At 46.4% G+C, this 23878-nt stretch overlaps 1 protein-coding gene across 1 annotated transcript in view; it reads right to left on the bottom strand.

The window, feature by feature from the left end:
• Window positions 1-22773, bottom strand: part of hipk2 (homeodomain interacting protein kinase 2) — a 71477-nt gene extending 48704 nt beyond the window's left edge. The window contains exons 1-2 of the mRNA XM_079275010.1: window positions 22634-22773; window positions 4542-5715 (exon numbers count right to left, since the gene is read on the bottom strand). Of these exons, the coding sequence (XP_079131136.1) occupies window positions 4542-5715; window positions 22634-22652 (1193 nt within the window). The 5' untranslated portion in view covers window positions 22653-22773. The remainder of the gene's footprint in view (window positions 1-4541; window positions 5716-22633) is intronic.
• Window positions 22774-23878: the final 1105 nt, after the last annotated feature.

The following is a 23878-nucleotide window of genomic DNA, read 5'->3' as shown; positions in this document are numbered from 1 at the left end:
GCAGAAAAGTCACAACGTGCCAGAGCAGCCGCAGTCAGGCTGCACTTAATGAAAGCTCATCTGCATTAGTAATAATCTGCCAAAGCCTGGGGGGGAAAGAGCCCTGTTCCAGTGTTCCAGGTGCTGGTGAGGAATGCAAAACAACGACCTTCTACCCCCCCCCCCCCCCCCCCCCACACACACACACAAACACCTCCGTCCCTCAACTCTCTTCTCCCCCATTTCCCTTCCAATGGAAGATACTTCCTCGAGGATCTTCAGATAAACAACTCCTACACTACTAACAGCGCAGCTGCCGCTGAGCGCATCTGCCTTTCCATCCTATTCTCATCCATCTTTCCTCCGTGGCAACCCGATCCTGGCGTTTACCTTTTTCTCCATCTGTGGCACACACACTTGAAACACACGCTTCACAGAACAGTAACTAATAGCAACCTCATTCATTAAAAAAAAAACTCTTGATGTTTCACACGGAGGCAGGGTAAATGTGCTGGAACGCCTGCCCTGTCTGTCTGGTTGTGCACTGCCAACAACAGATAGAGAGATAGACAGACAGGTGGGGCAGGGGCTCGTCTTACACTCAGCCGCCTCAACTCCCGAGCAGCGACTGCACCACCCCTGATGGAGACGGATACATATTTCATCAGTTATTAAGGCTTCGACATAAGCCCGGCGGTGTCAGAGATCCTGCTGTAGCATCAGCTGCACCCATTTTTACTGGCAACATGAATAAAAAAAGACACAGGCTCTAAAAGTAAAGTGCGGAGAGTTCCATAATCTGAGCTTTTTGTGAAGTTTCCATCTGAATGCATTAAGATCTCTTCTGCCAGAGGCCTTTCGCTGCACACTGATAAGCGTCGAGAGTACACAGACATTGGCCACTTCAGATCGCTGGGGACATCAAAAAGCTCTTTCCTCCCTCTCAGACACTGTTGACTCATTTTCCTTTCACCCACAATGTGTTATAGGCTAATTCTTCAGCCTCTACTGCTGTAGTGTATGCAGCGCGCAGGTTTCTCACACGTGTAGGTTTGAAGTCTGTGATGTGTGCAGGTACCGGCTGGCAGGTGCTGACATGCGTGCAGTATGTGCATTACAGCTTCAGGCTTCCGGGTTGTTAATATCAAGATGTTTAATTACTACAGCAAATTGCTCTTTCCCTCTGGCTTGTCGCAAATAGGCAAGACTCTCTAAAAACTGCCACTGTGAGAAAGCGTGTCTGTATGTGTATAGAAAAAAGGGCTTAAATCCGTGGCGGCTGCATGTTGTCCCCCCTCTTTCCTGTCTAATATCTGTCCATCCGATAATAGCAAAAAGCCATGAAAAAATAAGAAAAAACGATGGCAATTAAGGTGAAATCTGTTCGGCTCTTCTGAACAGCCACACTCGAAGGTGGGGTGAAAAGAGAGGGGCTAGACTCGAGAATGAACGATTTAAATATTGGGATAATGGTGCACGCTTTCACACTCTTTTTCTCCAAGAAGCCGTTCATAGTGTTGCACTATTAGCACACACAAAAAGTAACAATGAAAAGAGCTCTTTTTACGGTCCAGGAGAAGAGCAAGTTCTCCTCACATCACTGCCTCTACCAGCAGCCACCACAAGCCCGGCTGCTGCCAGCTGCGCTGCCTCAGGAAACTCAACATAAACTTAAATAATGTCTTGCTGCATGTCACCCATCTCATGGCCTTTACCTGATGAGCTAAATCGGACAAACATACCCAACTGGGACAACACAATGATCCATCTATCTGGCACAGGGTAGGCTTGACTGTGACATCATTAGCTATAGGCAAGACACAAGGAGGGAGGCAGGAAAGGAGGGGAGGATAAAAGAAGTGGGACCAGGGTTGGGGTCACAAGTTGATGTATTGAGGACGTAATGATAAAGAACAGGATAAAGAAACACCGTAACAGAACACACGGGTAGGTAAGGTAGAACTACATTCAAATAATAGTGGGGAAGGCTGTATTCGGGTACATTGGCACCGAGCGTAGAGCCGCTACAGACAGGCCTATTTGACAAGGACAGATGAGCTCAGCTACATGAGCCGGTATTCGCTCAGCACTGAAGCGAACAAAGTTGAAACTCTAAGCGCCCTGAGAGCTGTTCTTGCAAATAGCACATCACTTGTTTACCTTGAATCCTGGTGTTTAATTTGCATGAGTCAACCTTGTGGGAAATCCATAAGTCATTTGCAAGGCTCTTTGCAGCACGTGCACCCAAAATGCAAACAGCCATGTGTGAGGGATATAAAAATTCCCACCAAAAGCGAGTGATAATGGCTTTTGTATGTACAATGTCTGCAATAGGCCTAGAATGACTCTTTCTTCATTCTCATGAAAAGAACTCCTTACCATATCTCATGTCATTTCATTTCATCAACCAAAAACAAGGCTCGCGAGAAAAACTCAAGCGCACCACGACAAGAGTCCAATATTTTATTGAACAAGAGTCAAAGAAGACAAAGGGGGGATGTTTTTGCCATGGTGGAGGATATAGAGTAACACAGAGCCAGCAGGTTGGAGCTGGCAAATCCCACCTGTATGTCATCTCTACCCTGTAAACGTACCGTCTGCAGAAACAGAGACTATCCTGCGATCTCCTCATCTGAAATCCTCAAAGATGGTTTGATGTTCACCTCTAAGCTTTTGAACTCGCCATGAACTCTACCCGCAGCCCGCGTTTGTTTGTTGCCCAAGCGGCATGCGATGCCGAGACACCCGGAGTGCTCCTCTCCCATGAGCTCATTCTTTGAATTGGATTGCAAGACTTGCCTCGCTCCTCACAATGAGACCTGGTAAAGCAAACACACTCTTGTTGTTGACATGCTGTACGTGCACAACATTATGCGGTGCAGCAAACCCTGTGAGACACACACACACACACACACACACACACACACACACCACTCCCAATGCCACAAACTGGTTTTTGGTGGCTTGTGGGTAATTTTGTGGTCATTGTCAGCCTGTCTTTCGCCTCCTCCGCTGCCAAGAGGAAATGAAGGAATGATCTCTGCGCTCCCCTCCACTCGTCGCTCCCCGAGAAAACAAACAGGAACACTTTATGGCCTGCATGTTGACCTGCAGCCCAGGAGCAACAACAGGCTATCGTGGTGTTTACTTCAGGATGAGCTACTTAAACGGATACAACAGCACTGCTCTGTTGGCACAAACAATCCTGTTCCCATGCAGGAGGCGGTTGGGGAGAAGTGTGTATAAAATACAGTTCAATGAACACAATAGCTCAGATAAAATAATACTCCTGTCAGATGTGATAAAAGATCAGGATCTGAGGATCTCTTTCTTTCCCGAATGCAGCAGTTTAAATCCCATTACTGTTCACTCAAATTTATCTGCACTGTTAATCTTGCCAGCTTCCTGTTTTAACAGGAAACAAGGGTCTTCAGTGCAGCACATTTAAAACACCAGTGATAAAAAAGTAAAGATGACAAAACCAAGCTAAGAATCCACTGAACTTCTCTCGACAGAACCTACACTATGCACAGTTGCAGAGCCACCACCTGGCATTCGTCTATGGGTGTAGGTGTGTTTTTTACGTGTGTGGTATGATGGCTCACACACACACACTCACCTGTTCTCCCTCGACCCCGGCCCCGGCACCAGGCCTGAGCACCAAACAAAGCTTGTCTTAGTACGGACATGGACACTGTTTGATTCCGCGCACTGTTCCCCCCCCATGCTGCCTCCGCTGAAGCCTAAACATGCTGTTTGGTATGGGCAAGAAAAGCGTCTGTTCAAGAAGTACTGGGACAAGAAAAAAAAGGCCTTCCCAGAGACTCATCTGGTTCTAATGCAGGGCCCGCTGGTGTGGATTACAGGCACATATTACAGGAGAACTCAGGCTGACCCCTCATCTCTATCCCGGGGGAAATGGGAGCCAGCTATGGTGATGGGGGGCTGAGGGTCCAGGGCAGGCTGCCATCCCACACGATTGGTGCCCTTCTTCAACGAGTGTTTTTCAAAAATCAGGAGAAAGCACTTTCTTCCCCGGAACCTCTCCATGACACTAAAACAAGTCATCGCTTCAAATATTTCCTGCGGTGTGTCCCATCTTTACCAGAGTTTCACCAAGTTATGGAGGAACTAAACAGGCCTTTGATAATCTTCAAAGTAACACCACAACATGCTTGTTTTATCACACTTAACACAATAAGCAGCTGGCTACACAGCAAGCCTTTATTGTTCGATCCCATATTGGAAGGGGGGGTTGACTATGAGGGTAAATAAGCTAACAGGAAAGGCAGAATCAGCAGCAGCTCATAAGGCTGGCAGCAAATCGGGGTGTTTGGCCAAATAATCAGCTCAACCAGGGAAACATTCCTATTAAAGCTGGGATAAATCAAACAAGATGCAGAAAGCACAATGAGCATCCAAACAAAATGAACAGGAACAAACAGAGGGACATGTCTCTTTCCCTTTGTGCCATTTCCTCTTTTCATCAACAATGTTACATAAAATGACAAAATTAAGTCTTTCATATCCATTTCACAACATTTCAAAGCTGCAGCTCTTACCTGTAGTATCTGGACTGTAGATAAGTGGAGCAGACTGCTTTTGACACATGGCTGGCGGAGCCAAAGTCAATGACTTTGACCCTGTAGGGCTGTCGAGACGGGTCCACGAGCATGATGTTCTCCGGCTTCAGGTCAGCGTGGATCAGCCCCAGGCTCTTCAGTTTCATTAGCGCTGTGGCCACCTGCTGTAGAACGGGCCTGATGTATTTGAGCGGCAGGGGGCTGAACTTGTTCTGCTTGAGGAAGTCGTACAGGTTCTGCTCCAGCATCTCAAACACCAGGCACGTGTGGTTCTTGTGCTGGAAGCACTCGTAGGCCTTCACAAAGTTGTAGTCATCTGCATTCTCCGTGCTGAGACGTGCCAGGATGCTAACCTCGATCTGACCCTGCCGTGCATACGACGGGTGGTTTTTCAAGATTTTGACCGCCACGATCTCGTTGGTGCCCCTCTTCCAGCACTTGACCACCTGTCCAAAGGTTCCCCGTCCCAAGAACTCCAGCACTTCGTAGGTGTTGGTCATGGAGCAGAGCACCTCATGCTGCACCAGCTGGTAGTCCCCCTCACTGTTGGAGCCGCTGTTCTTGGACGTGGCGGTGGAGGTGGCGGTGGCCACCGTAGCCACCGTGGCCCCGCTGGCTGCACCATTCTGGATCATCGATGGGCCGTGCTCCTCAATGATCTGCACACTGCTGTTGTTGTCAAGCTCCTCACTTTTGCGCTTAAGCCCGCATCGCTGGTAGGTGTCGAGGAGAGTGACCGTGCTGCGGCGCGTCAGGTTGTGAAAACCGACCACGCCACCCACACCACTGCCGCCGCCTCCACCACCGCTGCTGTTGCTGTTGCTGCCTCCACCCCCGCTGCCCAGCAGAGACCCCACGGTCCCCGAAGTGCTGCTGGCTGAGGCGACCACAATGTGGGCCGCACTGGCTGGGAAGATGAGCGCCTGCTCGTAGGGCAGTGTGGAGCTGGCGACCTGCAGGGAGCTGTTGATGCCGAGGGGGCCAGTGGCGGCCGACAAGTTCTTGCTGCTGTTGTGGCTGTAGACTTTGCTGTAGGTGCCGTACCCTGTCATATCCCAGTTACAACTCTGCTCCACCTTCAGTTTCTTCACGCTAAAGAAGGCACTTGATTGGAGAGTGTGAGGGGAGAACACTTGCACTTGCGAGGCCATACCTGTGACGAGAGGGGGGCAGAGGGGAGGAGCAGAGAGGACAGGAGGGGGATGAAAGTGAGAGGTTAGGAAATTGAGAGTGTCTGAAACACGAGTGGTAGCCAGTAGCTTTAAATAAAGACAGCTTGGGTCAGAGCAGGTCATTAAAACACCAAACGTAAATGCTGATGCGTCAGCATGTTAACCTCTTGAACTCTTTAACATCATAGTAAACTAACAAGCATTAAATGACCTTCGAACTGTTATTAAGCATTTGCTGCTTTGGCATTCAATTATTTCGATGCAAAGTTCTATTATCTCTGCATCAATAAAACCGGTGGGAAAGGGATTTGGTTTTTTTTTTGTACACGATGATATGTTGTTTCCGATATTGTTATGTAACATAAATAAAAGCCAGAATGTTGAGCAGAAAGATAAGCAGGTTTAGATTGAGTTATGCAAACCACTGGTTCATGCTGGGGAACTGCCATTTCCCCACTGTTCCCATCTGCAGCAAAGTAAATAGGCTGAGTGAACACGAAAAGAGCACCCTTTCATGGGTCACTGCACAGAGAAAGCGGAGCGACACAAAACCGTACACAAAAACAGCCGCACAAAAAAGTCTGAGTGATTGCAATTTCCTTCCCCAGCACTTGCATTTATTGGTGCACAATTACTCACTTTGGGGAAGGTGGGGGAAGAAATTTCGGTCAAGTAGCTATGAGAACAGGAGAGGGGCACTGAACTCCCTCTCAGCTACAGATCCCGAAGACAACAAAACAAAAGCAAAACTGCAGCGAGGCTGTGCTCTGAACTCCTGGGAACAGGCTGCCTCAGAATAAGCAAAAGCTTCTCCAAGCAAACAACGGGCCCCAAAATAGTCCCTTTCCTTATCTCTCGCTTTGCAAACAGACTTGTTTGTAACATTGACATGATTATTACAGCGCAAGGAAGATTATACGAGACTTGTAGTAATGCTGTGTTTAAACAGTTTCCAGTAAACACAAAATGAGTTTACTGCTAACAAACTAAGAGCTTCCACCTGGCCGTGCCAACACCCACACAATTAGCTCTTACTGTTGATCAATGTAAGAAATTTGAGCAAAAAACTGTAGTTAGTAGATATAATAAAAGTGTTTCATAATTAAGAATTCATAATTAGTCATAATCATAAGGGTTTTGGAATGCATAATTAAGATAAACATAAAGTGATATAGGATTAAGTAGCTAAAAGTGCATAGGGGAATTTGGCCAATAGAAATTGAGATAGACGGAAGGGGAGGAGTCGTGAATGAATATGTGGGCGGGTTAGAAGTGTTTTTCTGCCTCTTTTAGCATGTGGATCTGCGGGACGGCTGTGTCCTGGGACCAGAGGTAGTTTTTTCCAAAGTGGGTTAATATTGTAATATTTCGTAGGAGTATGTACTCCAATGTGTAACTGTAATCGTACTTGCATCAGTGGAATTAAATTCCTTATAATTGTAAACCAGTTTTGGTAGCGTTATTATTGCAGCGTGTGATGACGGCACAAAGCAGCGGACACGTGTGCTCTGGCCTTCTCTCTGTGGGGCTTGAGATTTAGCCTCAACATCAACTGATGCAGGAAACAAAGAAGGCCACGGTCGCAACTTGCACACAAACGCTAGAAGAATCCATGCATGCAGACCGTTTACTGCTGAGGAAAAACATGCTGCTTTTGTGTGTTTAATAGACTTCTTGAAAACTGGGAAGTTTTGTTCAGTTCAAAGATAATTAGAGAAGCATTTCCCTCCAAGACGGGGAGGACTTCCATAATTGTAGGCTCTCTTCTGCGGACAGAAAGCGGAGAGGAGGGGACATGCCTGGTCACTTTGTCATTATTAGCCCTTTGAGTGGTGATGATGATTAATTCAGTAGGAAGTTGGCAGTCCTCCACTGTACTTTGCCTCATTTGTTTTATTTTAACCCTCCTAACCTCTCTCCCTCTTCCTTTTTTTAGATTTTTCTTTTGTCGCTCTGTGGCCTTGCTTGGACTTACTAGTTATCTGCATGGTCATCTGGTCTTAGCCCTAATGCTGCAGGATTGAAGATGCAGTGCACATTATGAAGGCTCACTGTAAGCTTGGTGGGTGTTGTGCAGTAGCTGATGCATTGCACCTCCATGCTTCCTGAAAGACTTATTTAAGCCTCAACTATGACATCTGCACATATGTAATCTGAACAATCATCAAGTTTTTAGTTTTTTTTTAGTGCCCACGCATAGCCACTTCATTCGTCCTGTAGGCCAGTCCAGAGAGGTAATGAAGATCGTCCGCTCGGCTATTAGGGGCAAGGCTCTCTGCTAATCACATAAACCCTGAAGGCCAGATGTCACTCCTTGGATTACCAATTCCTGTGCCTGGACTTTACACTAAAAATAATTTGAATGATGGGTTGCGTCACAGAGCAGCATCAACAGTGTGTGATGGAGAGCCTGACAGGATAATCACAGGCACAGACTGATGGACACAAAGATGGATGGACAGACACAGAGCTGGCTTGTTCCTTTTATGGAAAATTCCAGCATTAAATATCTGCCAGCAGGATTATGGACAGCTCTGGGTTGTACAAGGCCAGATCGAGGCGTGCTGCTCTTTGCATTAGCATCACATGAATTCCTCCCCAACCCTGATCTTAGTCACTCATTGACTCTCTGTCAGTTTCAGCACTTTGGTCAAAGAGTTCACTTGACATTGCCTCCACGGTGCATTGAACTGAAGGCCACACATGTTCCCCTAAACTGGGGAAGCCTCTAAAACAAAGCTGACAATAATATTTGGAAATGAACAGGACATTCTTGAAACTCAGCTTTGACTTGTAAAGAAATTCTGCACAGCTGGTTTTTGCCACAAAACTCAAGGCTACCACAAACAGCGTCGCAGTTTGGAGCCCTGTGCAGAACCCAGATAAGTAATTAAATGGACCAAAAGTAAGAGGTCAAACGGCTGGAAGTTTATCTCATGACAACATACACAGGCAACAATGTGAACAATTATACTTCTTTGGGAAAGCCACTCCAGTCCTCATCCAAACTAGAGCTCAAACATATTTATGATCTAGAAAATAAGCAACCAAATCCTACTCTTTACTATTGTCAGAAACAACACGGCGCTGAAGACCTTCCCTTGAAAATGTCGTCTTGAAGTTTATTTGAATTTCTGAACCTGCCAAGTGTAAAATTGTAAAGGTCCATTGTTGCACATTTACAATGTTGGAATGCCTTCAGCAGCCAAGGCTTTCCATTTAGCATACCTAAAGGCACACTGTGTGTCCCGCATATACTGCAATTAAGCATACCAGAGAGGCATTTTCCAATGTTGAGAGGCAGTGTGTTGAAATGGCAGGAGTCAATGTTTTCAGAGAGATTACTTCTCTGTCAGGGCTTCGTTAATCTTCTTTTTCGGGAGGATCAGGGCCGTTCTGCATGCCATCCGAGGGCGAGAGATGGACTGAAAACGGAGGGAAGGACAACAGAGCGTGGAGAGCGGGGCCACGAGTGGCCCTCACATTCTAGCCTGTGACCTGCCTCTGTTTGCTCTCTTTTATTAAGCCCGTCATTTATACTCCGCTGACAACATGACACAGAGTATTGATGAGGACGCCTTTAGACACCACCAAACCTACCAAAGAGTCCTTTGTAATTACAAATCGTCTTTTAATCCCAAAAACCTGCTTATCATTCAAGTCAACCATGCCTTTTCTCAAAGCTCTGTGCTTTTTACAAATCATTATTTAAAACGATTTAAGGTTGAGATAAAAAAATAAATAGAAAAAAACAGGCTTATGAATTGGAATATATACCCCAGCCATCTCCGAGTCAGGTCTGTCTGGTGGATGATCCCTGGCCTGGATATATTTGGACTACGTCCTGAGGCCTAATGGCTGCCGGCACAGACCGAGACGCTCTGATGACCCTGTCTCTTTACTGGACATCCAAGTGTCTGCAGGCCTGGAAGGTGAGGGAGGGGGAGGCCCAAATCGCTGGCAAATGAAATGACTTCTGACTGTCTAGACAAAGCATTATCTCACCCTTCGCTGCTGTTTGGGTGTTGGAGCACTGTACTTGCCGCACCTCCATCGCTTTTATGAACACCCTGCCACACACAGATGGAGGACAAAGACCAATGTAATGTGTCTTCGGAAAGTGTTAGGGGCTTCAATTCACCCTGTTATAGATTCTCCAAGGAAATCCTCTGAAGGAGCATGATATTTCCAAAGATATTCCCTCTTTTGGAAGTTTTGATGAACACGTGAGTCCAAACTCTCCAATAGGTGTACAGCTGCAAAGGCCACAGCATACGACTCAAGTCTATTTAGTGAGCCCCTTTGTTCTGAATGGAAGCATCTGCATTTGTTTCTCAACTCGTTTATCCAGGTGTTCTTCTTACTTGTCACCCATCTGTATATGCATCTACAAATATCGATAAAAATCATGGCCAGCAGAACCACTGGTGGACACACTGGGACAGTGTCTTTGGGGTTAAACACAACAGGGAACTCGCCACTGAAGCGATATTGTCCACACAGAGCTGCCTAGAGTTGAGTTGCTGCCTCCTGCCTGAGTTCTGCCCTCAGTCGGGGTGCTGGAGCTTGACACTGCATAGTCTCTCTCGCTCTCTTTCTCTCACCCCACCACTATTTACCATCCTGTCTGCCTTTTTAGCTCTACTCATCTCTGCTTATTTATAGAATAATGCATCAGACCAGCTCACAGGGAGATGCTGTCATGCAGGCTGCTGCTCCATCAGCCTTTATGCTCCTCCTGACCACAGTATTTGACCAGTTGGAGTGAGCATGTCTCTCGGCTCTCTTACAAACACACAAAAGAGTCTATCATACCGACAGCGTGAGAGGAAAACGTGAATGCCGTTTGACAGACACATACAGGACTTCTCAGCTCGTAAAAACGGCAACATGCCTGCAGTAAACGGGACACTCCCTCAACTCTCCCCTTCCTGGAAGCAAACAGCCAAAGATACAACATGTTGTGTTAGCTGTGAGATAACATGTTCGGTCCCCACTTGTTCAAATGTCCACGCATAGATACGTAAGCAAGAAGAGACGCACACACGCACACAGGAACACCAATGCAAAGGGGCGCGTGCGGCCACACACATTCACATCCGTTGGGGTGGTGGTTATGAACTCTCTTTTATAAACTAAGCAATGACAACTTGTGTAGTTTGAGTTGAAATATGAACATTTCTAATGTAAAGCAAAGCTGCAAAAGCTGGTTCCCCTGGGAGACTGTCGGTAGATAAGGAGGCTGCCATTAACGCTGTAAGTGTGGTCATAAAACGGCTGGAGTGAGTAAAACATTTGCCTTGTTTATACTGCCAGGTCAGCCTAACCAGGCGGTGTACCAAGGCACTGGGTGGAGGAGAGGAGGAGGAGGAGGAGGAGGAGGAGGAGGAAGGGGCAGCAGAGTGGCTCTGCTTGAGCTGGATTTCTTATTAATCAAATCACGAGTGTAGCAAGTATACAAAGCACAGCACCCAACTTCCTCCCCACCGAGAAAGAAAAGAAAGATAGACGGACAGACAGCGAGAGGCCTTGTAATAAATGCTGTAGCAGAATGTGGAACAGGAAAAAACAGTTTGTTCTGCGCAGAGTTCTTGCGTGTGTCGGCATCAAATGAGAATAAGCTGGCTGAAAACGTGACCGACCATAAACCACCCACATCTGTTAACTCGCGGAGCGACTGCACTACCATCGGCATCCACTGTATGCACGGTGCCGAGCTGCTTTGACTACAGTTACAACCACAGCGCAGGGCGATGCAGGGACACGCACCTGATAAGCAGCCGTTCTCCAGAACGCTTATCGTGTACACACAGCGAGAAACGCCCCGCCACACCACGCTTCCTCTTATGTCATTAGGAGCAACAATGACAGCTGAACACAATGTACCATAATGAGATCAACATATGAGAACTGCAGGCCAGAAACAGTAACCCCAACACACACACACAGCAATGGGGGAGGACACACAGATGAGTACAATGTGGGAAGAAAACACTGCACAATGGCAAATTGATTTGAGAGGGGCCGGTGCAGTATGGATTTAGTTGCGTGCCGACTGTGTTGCGCTACAGTGTGCAGACAAATGATGAGGTTTTTAGTGTGAATGCGAATGGCGGCCTTGTTTGCTGCCCCCGCAATGTACCTGAGGTTTTGAAAGGATGGCGCTTCAGGACAAAAGCCAAAATACAAAAATGAAACACAATGAGGCTGATGGTCACACTTTGACACACATGCCTGCAAACACAAAAACGGGGAGCTCGGTTCCTGTTAGCTACGGGAGTAGAATGAGGTTTGATGAGATTTCCGAGATTATATTTCCAAAGGATCTAACCTCTCCCTGGACAAACGAAATAGGATTATAGTCTCTGACAAAAACAATCAACTGGCAAACAAAGGAATGTTTAAAAAATAGAATAATAGTTATGTATGCATGGGTTGCTTAATATTTGTGCGGTTTAGATTTGTTATAACTCCACTTATATGATAATCAAATTCAAAGTGTTAAGTGAGTTTAATCGTTTTCTCTCTTGACTACATTTCCGGAGCGGTATTTGCAGTTGGCTGTTGATTTGGAGTGCAAAGTAAGAAAAGTCAAACAGCAGCATGCGTGAAAAACTGAAGGCAAAGACTGAGACAGTTGCAGGGGAAGATGCCAGTTGGAGGGAGCACTGCCTTAGACGGTGTTTCGAGGAGACGGCATCGTTGCTCCACCCTGCCTCGTTCCATGGAGCAGCATACTTTTTGGGGTGTGTCCTTGAAATAGGGGATCATAGTTTGCTTCTGTATTAATATTCAGAAACAGATACAGCTGCAATAATGCCCGTCCTGCTCCACCAGGCAGGCAGCCAACACCGCACACACAGCTCTCTGCATGGGTGCAGATGTGCAAGGCGTGTACCCACGCAGACGTGCAACTCTGCATTTCTGAGACTCCACATGTGTGTGTTCACGTGTGTTTAACTTAATGACTATTAGTGCTTCTTAAGACCACCTCAACTATTTGTCAAAGCTCTAAAACCGTAGCTGTGTTGTAACAACATGCATAAAACCACCACCCCAAAACACACACACACACACACCACACACACACACACCCGGAGGGATGAAAGTGATGCCCACCCCTTGGAAACCCTGCGATTAACTGGAAAAGAGGAACCAGTCCAACCTGACCAGGCACCTGAGGACCAATCACGCACAGGCAGTGCCACCACTTCCTGTATTTCCAAAACAGAGCTGTTCTCAAAACAACAACCTCACAGGGATGTCTACTCTAGTCTAGAAAAGAAAAGATATTCATGAAAGAAAATGCTTTGCAGATTTCTTACTGTTTCTTACTGCACAGCAGGTAAAAAACACAACCAATGCCTCGCTGTTACTTTCAGCTCTCAGTTACTTGCAAGTTGTCAGCTTGAAACCAGGATGGCTCAGGGCGTTTTTGAATGATAAGTTGTGGCACACAGGCCAGTCAGTGTGTTTGATAATGATTAGTGCCGGCGCTGGTGCATGAAGCCCACTTTTTACTGCAAAGACGGCAGACAGAGGAGGAAACCGGCAACTCCTATCCATTTCACATCAGAGCTCTTTATAACCCCCCACATGTGGTTGGCCTTCTGCTCCCCTGTCTCCCCCAGTATACTCCACCTCCCAATGCGATCGAATACAAGCCGGAGATGCTGCACATGCCTCCCCAGGCGACAGGACTGTGTGGTATTTCAGTGGGGTGTGTGACGCTGCTGCTCAGGGCTTATTAAGGCCACAGATCAGACTCATTTAGACTACAGATGCTTTTTTTTTCTCCCGCTAAAATGCCTCAACATGCACTCCTGTCTTCATGCTGCAGGTGACTCATACACGCTTGACAAATTGTTATAATCTCCTAATCTCCCTTCATCATCTTCTTTTTTAACCCTCTCTCCTTCTGCGGCGCCTCTCGTTCTGTCTTTGATGAAGTAAGGAGGCCCACCATGCTATATATTCAAACAGCTTTTAAAAGATTATAGCAACACACACACAAACACATGATCACATACCAATTTAGCAAAGCATATGTGTCCTTAATCCAACTGACAGTGTGTCGTAAACATGGGGGTTGAGTCTTTCTGGCCACAGAGCTGAGGTAATAAATATGGCGAGCCAACTCAGCCCTCTGCGTCTGATTCAGCGTGAAAATCATGGCTTTAGCTGATTATATTTACAGCGTCCTCGCAGTCGCATGTAGCAGCCAAGACCAGGCAGGAAATGGCTATTCTGACCATCAGTTTAACACCCACACATGGAGCGTATAAGGAGTACACATTTGAATGGTGAACCCCTTCAGGAGGAGAAGAAGAGTTTTTGGTTTCCACGATCAAAATCTTAATGATATGACGAACTTTGTTTCGTTAATTACATGAAACAAGATCCAGCTCCTATAAGAACTTGCCAGTTTGAGTTTGTTCCTGTGGTCTGAGCTGTTTCTAAACTCCCAGCTGAGTAGTAGCTGAGAGGGATTTAAACAGATGGAAAGGATGACCTGTGGGAAGCCAGTAAATAATGATTCATCGTCCTTTAAGATGCTGAATAAATACCAGTGGTGCGTTAGCCTGGTCCAGGGTATGTTTTTGCAGGCGATTCAAATGTTGAAAGGATCTGGATGAGGTTTATGTCACTGAGATGGATGCCACTTAACGCTGCCATGTTTGTGTCCAAACGTCTTTATGTTTAATGCTTATGAATGCAGGCCTCCTCCTCACACGCTGTCTCTGTCCCACAGAGACCTAACGAGGCCTGGACCCCCCTGAAGCAGCAGAGGAACAGGTCCGCATAGCTAAAGGTCAACTTCTGTCCTTTTTCTGGGCCAACTTCTCTAAAAGTGGAGGGGTGGGAGCATGTTTGTGTGTGTTAGCAGCTGCTGGGCTCCGTCATGGGAGCCGAGGGGTGGGCGCTTCACAGGAGGCCGTTGGTCGCAGATGTAAGGAGGAGACAGGTTAAAGGAGACAAGGGGTGAGATATAACCCCAACACCACCACCGAAATCTCCCTTAGACCACTGACCCCCCCACAACTCCTAACCGTCCCGCCTCCCAAGCTCCCCTGACCTCTGGCAGTGCCCCTGAGGCCCATGGGCCCCCACAAGAGGGTATTCATCTCCCCACACCAGCTCCACTGCCTCCCTCCCTTACTTTTTCAATCTCTGTCCCTCCCTCTCTCGTCTCTCTGCCATTCTCACTGTCTTCTTGAGGGCTCTCAAAGACCTTTTGAGCCCTCCATGCACACTTTCCATACGTCCGCGTTTCTGCAGACTTTGCCTGATGGAATGAGCCACAATTCACAGCGTTGTGACGGTAAACTCGGGGTTGCCAGGGGAAGCCCAGAGACTGAGATAAAAAGAGGTAAACAAAGAGGACGGCATATGGGTGTTTGGCCTGGAATATTCAATTTACACAGAAACATTCATATTAATGCAGAGACTATTACACACCTGGTTTAATCATCGACATTTTCTTTTGACTTTGCCTGTTGAAGCTGTTTTGACAAAACCAAGTAAATAGACAATTTGACAAATACCTCTCGTCTCGTAAGGCAAGAGCCTGGAAGACGTTCAATCGGGGAGTGAAAGCGTAAGATGTTTTAGTGTCGTCAAGCTAACGTGATACATTGCTGCAAAGTGCTGTCCCGTTCGTATTGATACCATTTCAAACACTTGCAAACTCTCACACTCAACCATTTACCAGGTGACGTTAGTGAGGTCCCTGAGGGTTCAGGGCTAAAGGCTTTAGTGGGGACATTGGGATTGAGCGTCTGTCTCTCAGGCTGATTTGAGGGGTCGGTTCAAAAGGCTGCCCGGCTTAGCTTCTGGTTGGCCATGATGGTGCCTGGGGCTTTGGAGCTTTGAAGTGGATCTAAAAGGTGTGCAGCCTGTTTTTTATACTGCAACACACTCAGGCCCAGAAACATAAACAGGCACTGTTATTTATAATTATAATAATTATGTTTCGTCGAGTTTAGCATGAATACGTGCTTAAACGTTATAATAGAACACACTTAAACGAGGAGTTTATGAGGAACGTTTTCTGGAATAGGGCTAAATTTCACATTTGTTTCTGTTTTGTGAGCACTAAAGTTCTCCGAAGCTAAACAAACAGTGCATGCTTCAACGTTAAGTGCACTAAAATACAAAGGCTGAAAAAAGCTCTTGGTTGGAATTTCCGAATAAAATAATAGGCATAACCATTTCTTCAAATCTTTCTAAATATTGCATTTTCTAATGAAAAGGTCCAAGCTGCCATTAAACAACCATTATCGTTCACCTACGCTCCAACTAAATGTTGCTAAATGTCTTCAGAGATGGTTATGCAGCTGTGAGGAAATATGTCTTACAGTTAGGACATACAGCATTTCCTCATGCCAGTACTGGAGTGGTATTAGAGGAGCCACAAGATAGTGTAATTGAATCAATGACTTTTTAACATCTCACTCGCTCTCCCTCCCTCTTTCTCTCCCTCTACATTATCCTTTAAAAGCTCATAAAAGGGCGGTATCCAGCCTTCAGTGGTAACCAAGAAATCATTTCCTCTGTGAATATCAAAGAGATATAGAGACAATTCTATTACATTTCATGACTATCATTCTTAAAACCTCTCAACACATTTCGACACTTCCAACTCCAGCTCGTCTGGATGTGTGACTTGCGAGTTTGCCGTATGGTGAAGCTGATATATTCACAGACAAGAAGGGATTCCTGAGAGAATGCCCGGCCGGAACCAAATGAAGAAAAAAAAGACATCACTTGAGAGGGAGGGGCGGCTATCTGTAACAGTGACCGTCACTTTTTATTTCCATTTCTGGCTGGCGTGGGGGATGTGTCATCACAACTGCTTTCACAGTAATAGAATAATGAGAATAACACAGCATGGAGAGAGAAAGAAATTACAACGGCAAGATTGGGAAAGAAGAAGAGGAGTGGAAGATGACTGTAGGCGAGAAAGAACATGAGAGCAGTTACTGCCCAGAGAGCAAGCGGAGGAAAAGGAGAGCTGCTCATTTCCACGCCTGTTGACTCTTTTGACCAACCCGGTCCCCCTTTCTCTCTTCTGTGCCGTTTTGCCTCCTGGCTCTGGAAAGAAATGGGCCCGAGCGCTAGTCGACTGAGCTTTGAAGTCCTTTGGTTATCATCCAAGCGTAGCGCTGTACCTGCAGCCATCTGTGAAGGGGCCGCCAGCTCCATCGCTCCACTTCCCTTCCATGACCGAGAGGGGCCGGAGCCAGGAGTGGTGATGGGGCTGGCATCGGAACATAGCCCGCGTTGGCTGGACACGGCAGAGCCGTGTCTACGTCCGTGAATACGAGAGCGTATACCCTAAAAAAGCCAACCTCAGTGCCCTAATCTGAATGAGTCCGTCCTTCACAGTTTACTTCAATATCTGCCCCTAAACACTCTCCATCCTCACCCTCCCTCCCTGTCTGCTTCACTCGAAAGACAAGTGTGTCAAAAAGGCTTGATTAAAAACTGCAAGCCATTTTTCACTCTGAGCTTGGTGTAATAGAGACGCTTCGGATCTTTTGTTTCAATGAAGCGGCTGCGAGTGTGGCAGTTGCCCTCAACATTCAGCTGTTGTCTATCCACCACGTTCAAGGCTTTGTTCAACTTTTTATTTTGTTTTACCAGCTTGGCGAGTGCATGTGCAATGTGACGTGTCAAGTTGAAAGGCCAAAATAGCCGGTGATGAATGCAGCTCTCTTCCAGAGGGTGCGATGTCAAATGGACTAGTACGGGGGGGGGAGGGACACTGTCACAAACAACAGGATTAAGACCTGGGACATCTTGTGCCACAAACAAGCTGGTGGTTCGGTTTGGGGGGTTAGTGATGGCAATAAGACAACGGGGGGGGGGGGGGGGGGGACTGAGTGAGGCAGGAAGAAGGGGGGGGGTTTGCAAATCATTAGGCAGAACAAAAAAGCTACAGTAGTTAGACATCTTCTCGAACCAGCCTCCAATTACACGCACACACACACACACACACACACACACACACACACACACACACACACACACACACACACACACACATTCATGGGGCTTCCAATCTGGCCATCAGGCTGTTGCTGAAGTGTCACATGGGCACCATGTGTGCTGGCCAATGGCCTCTCGGCTTATCAACAAACAGAGTGGGATGGAAGGACAGATAAGGGCTGGATGTGGGGGTGGGGCGGGGGAACGCGGTCCGGGTGGGGGTGGGAACTGGAGGGGTCATTGGCGAATGATGATTGCAAAGTGAGCAAGTGATATATGGCATGCGAGTAAAATGCAGACCATGCTCGTGCTGCTCTGAAAAAAAATGACTCACTTAAATATCCTGTATATTTAAAAATAAAAAATAAAAAAGTGACACCCTCAGCATATAAAGTGTCCTTTATGCTGAAGGAATCCCGGCGTAATTATTGCTTAGCGGGCCCAAGTTAACAAAAGGCCTCATTCACTCTGTGTTGAGAAGCAGTAAAAGTGAACCTTTGTTTGAACCGTGGCTCTCATAGCAGATCAAAGCAATGGATGTGTCACAAGGTGCAGAGACTCTCAGCACGTTTCAGCAGATGCTGCTCTCATCCTCGCTGCAGAGCGCTTATTACATTACTTTTAGCAAGAGGAGGTTATCTCGATTTAAGAGGGACCTTCATCTATTTCTGTCTCTTCCGCTGATCCTCAAATACAAGAGGGTTTTTTTAGGTAATGTGGCAACCCACTGAGAACAAGGTTTCCAAAATCCAAATCCTGAAATCATGAAATATTTGAAATTGTATCTCTGCATTTAACCGATCCAAAGCAGTTAGGAGCAGGGGGGCTGCTGTGAAGCATCCGGGGAGCAACTTTGGGTTCAGTGACTCGATCAAGGAAACTGAGCAACATGCAGAGCCTGGGATCAAACCCCCAACCTTGTGATGAAAGGACAACCCACTCTACCGGTTCACCACATTCGAGTGCTATATCAATATCTATATCAACTTTTACATTACAGGCCAGAGAGCAACGCAACTTTAAGATGCCTGCCGCACTAGTTTCCTTACTTAACAGAGCCTGGAGTCGTTACACTGCTAGTCAGAGCCAGAGGCAGCTGCTGCCCACAAGCTGACACCATACACAGTGTGAAACAACAGTGCAGGGAGAAAAAAGGGGCCTTTACACATGCATGACAACCAACACGGAAATGCCTTGTGTAAGCAGTCGACAGGGTTGAGGCTCCATCCCAGCCAGCCTCCCCCTTCGATAAAAACCAACTCATGTCAGCAATTGATGTGGTCTCCCGCTTCAAGGACTGCGGAGCCCGGCTTTCAGAGTTGTTTCCGCGAGAGGTCTGAAACATATGGCAGAAGCACTAAAACAGGAAGGCTTACTGACTGAAGAGAAAATGAGAATTGCAAAGTCCCCTCGCATCTCAATTGAATTTCCTCCAAGCGAAAAGAAAGACGAAGGAAACAAAAAAGAGCCAGAAGAATAATGCGCTGGAGTATTAGAGGCAGTTTCACTCCAGAGAAATTTACTGAAAAGAGTATATGAAAAGTTGAGTCTGCTGACAGAGCCAGAAGTATTGTGCTCACATTCAAGGCTGGGCCTCCTGTGTCAGACTGGCCTCTATACAAACCTGTCATTTCAGTTCAGGCTGACGTACCCCCCCCCCCCCCCCCCGTCATCTGTTTCCAAAACCCTCTGATCACACCTGTGAACTATTTCAGCACATCAGAGAGCTCACATAGTCCCTCGTCTTCAGCTGAGAGCTACACGCACGCACCTCATCTCACCCAAAACTCACATTCTATCTCCCTCCAAAGCTTCAGCTTCTTCTACTAAATGCTTCAACAAATCAATAGCACAAAGGATCCCTGAACACTGGATTTGTCTTCCTTTTTCAGATCGGAAGCTTTGAATAATGCAAAAGCGATACTTGTAAAGACAGCTTATCCTTTTTCATAACCCCTTTCTGAGCAAACCGCCTTCCAAACAAGTCACGGGGCGACGCATCAGGTCAACAAACAGATCGAAACGGCTGCTGAGTGACAGCGAAAAACAAGAGACAAACACTCTCAATGGCACCTACAAGGATTGAGTGATGACTGTTCTTTCCTGTGAGCTGTTTAAAATATCGCCGCATCTCTTTTCAACTGTTTAGCTAACCTCCCTCCCCAGGCCTCTCTGTTTCTCCGACGTGGACGCTGAAGAGCTGAACACGCCACCCTGCTTGTCATAACAGCCAGGAAGAGAGACCCTCCTCGGTTCCCCTGACTCTGCCACCGGAAGGCCCCCGGGGTTCTTCCTGCAATTCGAATCAAAGTTTTAAAAAAGCTGCAACCTTGGAGCCTAAGCCTGGGTCGTAGCCTGTGAGGAAGATATCAATCAAGCAGGTCCAAACAAGCGTGAGGGGGAGAGGGGGGGGGGGGAGTTGAGGGCAGTTTCTTAGAGAGTCCGCCCTTCTAATTTCCCCTCAAACAAGGCACGGTACATTCCCCATAACCTGGACACCGTGAGGTTGTTCAAAGTCACATTAACAATAGCTGGATGGTTCAAACATTAATCTGCCTTGTGATGCTGTAGCGCCTGTCACCACTATCATCGTCAGCAGCAGCCTCTGAGTCATACTCTGTCCGTTTTTTCCTGGCGTGAACGAAAGAATCCTCTCTGGAATAGTACTGGCTGACCTGTGAGAGGCAGATCTGCAAATGAAGTTGCCTCCCTGCCTGGTGCCCAGCCTCGCAGCTGCCTAATCCTCTTGCAGGCCTGCCATACAAATGGGTGAAGCCACATGTGTGCATGACATACGCAGATAGAGACAAATGCTCACGCAGGCATGAGCACACACCACAACAACAATATCCAGCCAGGGAAGAAGGGCAGGCAGGGTTTGGCGGTGTGTGAATATTAGCTTTTCCACAGCTGGGGGCTGCTGGACCTGCTCCGTTCATCAGACATCCATCAAGGTGTCAGTTTGGGTTATGAGACCAGGCTCCCAGGGTGATCAGGCCCCTGCCCTGCCTGCCAGCAGGCCCGCCTTATGGCTTTCTGTCTCGGCCAAGACGGACCAAAGGCAAACACGTACAAAAGCAAAAGAAGGAAAAAGGCAATTTGACCACTACAAGCTTCATAAACATTACCGAAAACCTCCACTGTGTTTAAACAAATACGTACAAATAAGTGATTATGCATGTGAAACCTACCCCCCCCCCCCCCCCCCCCCCCTAGACTTCGGTCATTGCTCTACATAACAGGCCCCTCCAACACGGAGGAGGACGGGTCAGGTAATTAATTCCCCCTGCCGCCTCTTTCTCTTCCCTCTCCTCCTCTCCGTGGCGAAGGGGGAAAGCCGGGGAATGTAATTTACACTAATTACCTTTTGCATAGGAGTCTCATTTCAACTTTCCTTTTCATGTTGAAACGCTGTGGTCTCGGGCTATTCCTGCGAACTTCAACACCCCGCAGGAAAAGAAATATCTACAATATTGTAGTAACATGACAGCACTTAGTGGGGAGTTTGTAGCAACCTTACTGTTGTTCATGACAGTGCATCTTCTATAGCAGCCTATTATAGAACCCACATATCCATATTAAAGCCCACTTTTGCATGAGATCTTTGTATAATGCCACTTTAAAGCGTGTAGTATTCCTTTTCAATCGTTGTTTTTCTCAATGGTAGTCTTCAACATGTAGAGAAGGGGTTCCCTTTAACACCAGCAGAGGGACTACAGAGTAGACAAGAGGATATCAAACATGAGGCTGCTGGAAAATAAATATTGGAAACATCAAGGGTCATCATTTGCTTTGTGCTGCACATCAATTTGCAAAAGCAAATGATCAGCATGGCAACCTCTGTTTCCTTTGGACATGCTGTTCACGGTCATCTCTCCCATTGTATGACAGAAAGAGCATCTCTACAGGCTACAGCAAATAAGTACATTACTACAGAGAAATGAAAGCTAAATCTCACAAAACATTACATCAAATCGAATAACACGAACATCCCTGATGTGTCATCGAATTAAATGTATTGCTGCTATTAGTGTAGTACCATATCCACAGACCCCCGATCATGCACGGATGGTATTGTGGGCAGCTTGCACTGTTTAATATAACACACCTTGTAGCGACATTTCAAAGCAAACTAATTGTTTATCTGTGAATAACTCTTAGATTAAAAGAAGAAAAGAAAAAAAACGGTATGACAGCAAACAATTTAGAGAAGCGTGCGGTAGCATTCTCTCAATTGGATTAGTCACAGCTACAATACTGCAGCGACAGCGAATACACGCCGTATTTATACGCTTGCCTTTGGTTTCCGGAAGAAGAAGAAATAAATAAACAAATAAAGCATTTGAATCAATCGATCAGTGATCTAAAGTCAGTCGGTGGTGAGATTGCTGTGGTATAATGTGGAGAGAATAGAGGCGAGCACTCGCACCGATCGCTGTCCGACCTTCTCTCATCCCGTCTTCAATAAGCAGAGCGATCATTTGTAGCACGGAACAAACACGAGGACGCAACACAACGTTTACAACACGTAGACCCGGCGGCTTATCAAACACACGCTTGTCTTTGACCTTATTCGGGAGGGTTTATTGCCTTATCGGCGCTATGTTATCGGACACACACCGGGCAGCTCAATGCGAGTATTTACTCTCGAACTGTGACCGACAGCACTAATGCACAGAGCTGCGGGCAATGTGACAGCCATAAAGCTCTGGTGTGGATATTATAACGTCAACAGCCTATAGCCCGTGTTTAATGTTGCTGACAGAAACAGGGGAAGGCGCAACGCATCTCTTTCCGTATCAGCCGCAATTCAATCGTATCGCAATTGATACAGTGTCGGCTCTGTGACAGAGCTCCGCACAAGGAGAGAGAGAGAGAAAAAACAGCCCGTTTTCAAAAGCATCTTACCTTCGTATACAGGGGCCATCGGTGCAAGGGTTTCTGTTATTCATGGCCAAAGAATAAAGCGAGATTTATGTTCAAAACTCAATGCAAATCTGCCATCTTGAAAGACTGATGAGAGAGTCGCCGCGGTCTCCTGCATTACTGGCCCAGTTCATTAGTGAGGGAAATGCTCATAATTCATATCCAGGCGTTTTTCAATCCAGGGTTCCGATGCGAGGGGGGAGCGACAGAGGAGGAGGCTGCGCGAGCCAGAATCCCACCCGCAGGGCTGCTTTCCCGGAGGCTCAAAATGATGAGCCGCGGTGACGGGTTCACTTCAGCTGTTGTGCGACATGTCTGTGGAGTGAGGAGTCTCTGCAAAAGTTGCAGTGGTCAGAGCGCAGCGAGTTTGGTGTACAGTGAGCGAGTCGAGCGACGAGCGAGTCGATGGAGGCGACGCGGAGACAGCGAGTACTACGATGAGAGTCGCATCATCATCATCATTATCGTCAGCCTCAGTTACAGAATACTGTCGCAACAAATAATAATAATAAATAACAATTTATAAAAATAAAAAAATAAAAAGAGGGTGTCAACCATTTACGACTCGAGAAGGGAAGTTTTTTGTCTTCAACACCTTTTCAACACAGAGGCAGTTCAAAGTGATTCACGTGCGGTCAGGCGAAGAAATACACATTAGAACAACAATTAAAGCAAAAGAAAAAAGAAAATTAAATATTAGAGTGGAATACAAGTAGATTCAAAATCGATGAAAGAAAGATTGACAAGATAACAGACCAGCAATACCGTTATAGAGTACTAATAATTATACTAGACCTAGCCTACTATTACTACTTATACTTTATGTTAAGCTATTTATTATTTGTCTTTTCATTTTAAGGAGGTAGATTTTTTTTTCTCCCTGCTCCTTTTAGATTGTGGAATGTGAAATAGTATTACTTGTATATTGAGTTTATGCCTCCCATAAATTGAAAAAACACACATGTGATGTAAAGTGATAGCCTATAGTAGTATTACTACAACTACCACAACTACTGATACAAAACTAAATAATTATAATAATACTAATTTTGACAATAATAATACTTTCAGAAAAAAGGAATAGAAAACAAGTGAACAGGCTACGTATTGTTACATGACATAGTTATTTGAATATGATGTGATTGTTACAGCTGTCGTCATTATCCACAGCCGTGCAAAGTGCATCTGGGTTGGATGATTCTGCGTGCGTTTCGTCATGCCTGCGCG

Source organism: Melanostigma gelatinosum (genome assembly GCF_949748355.1).
Source record: "Melanostigma gelatinosum genome assembly, chromosome: 1".
Classification (NCBI taxonomy): Eukaryota; Metazoa; Chordata; class Actinopteri; order Perciformes; family Zoarcidae; genus Melanostigma; species Melanostigma gelatinosum.
This window is presented reverse-complemented; position numbering and strand designations above follow the sequence as displayed.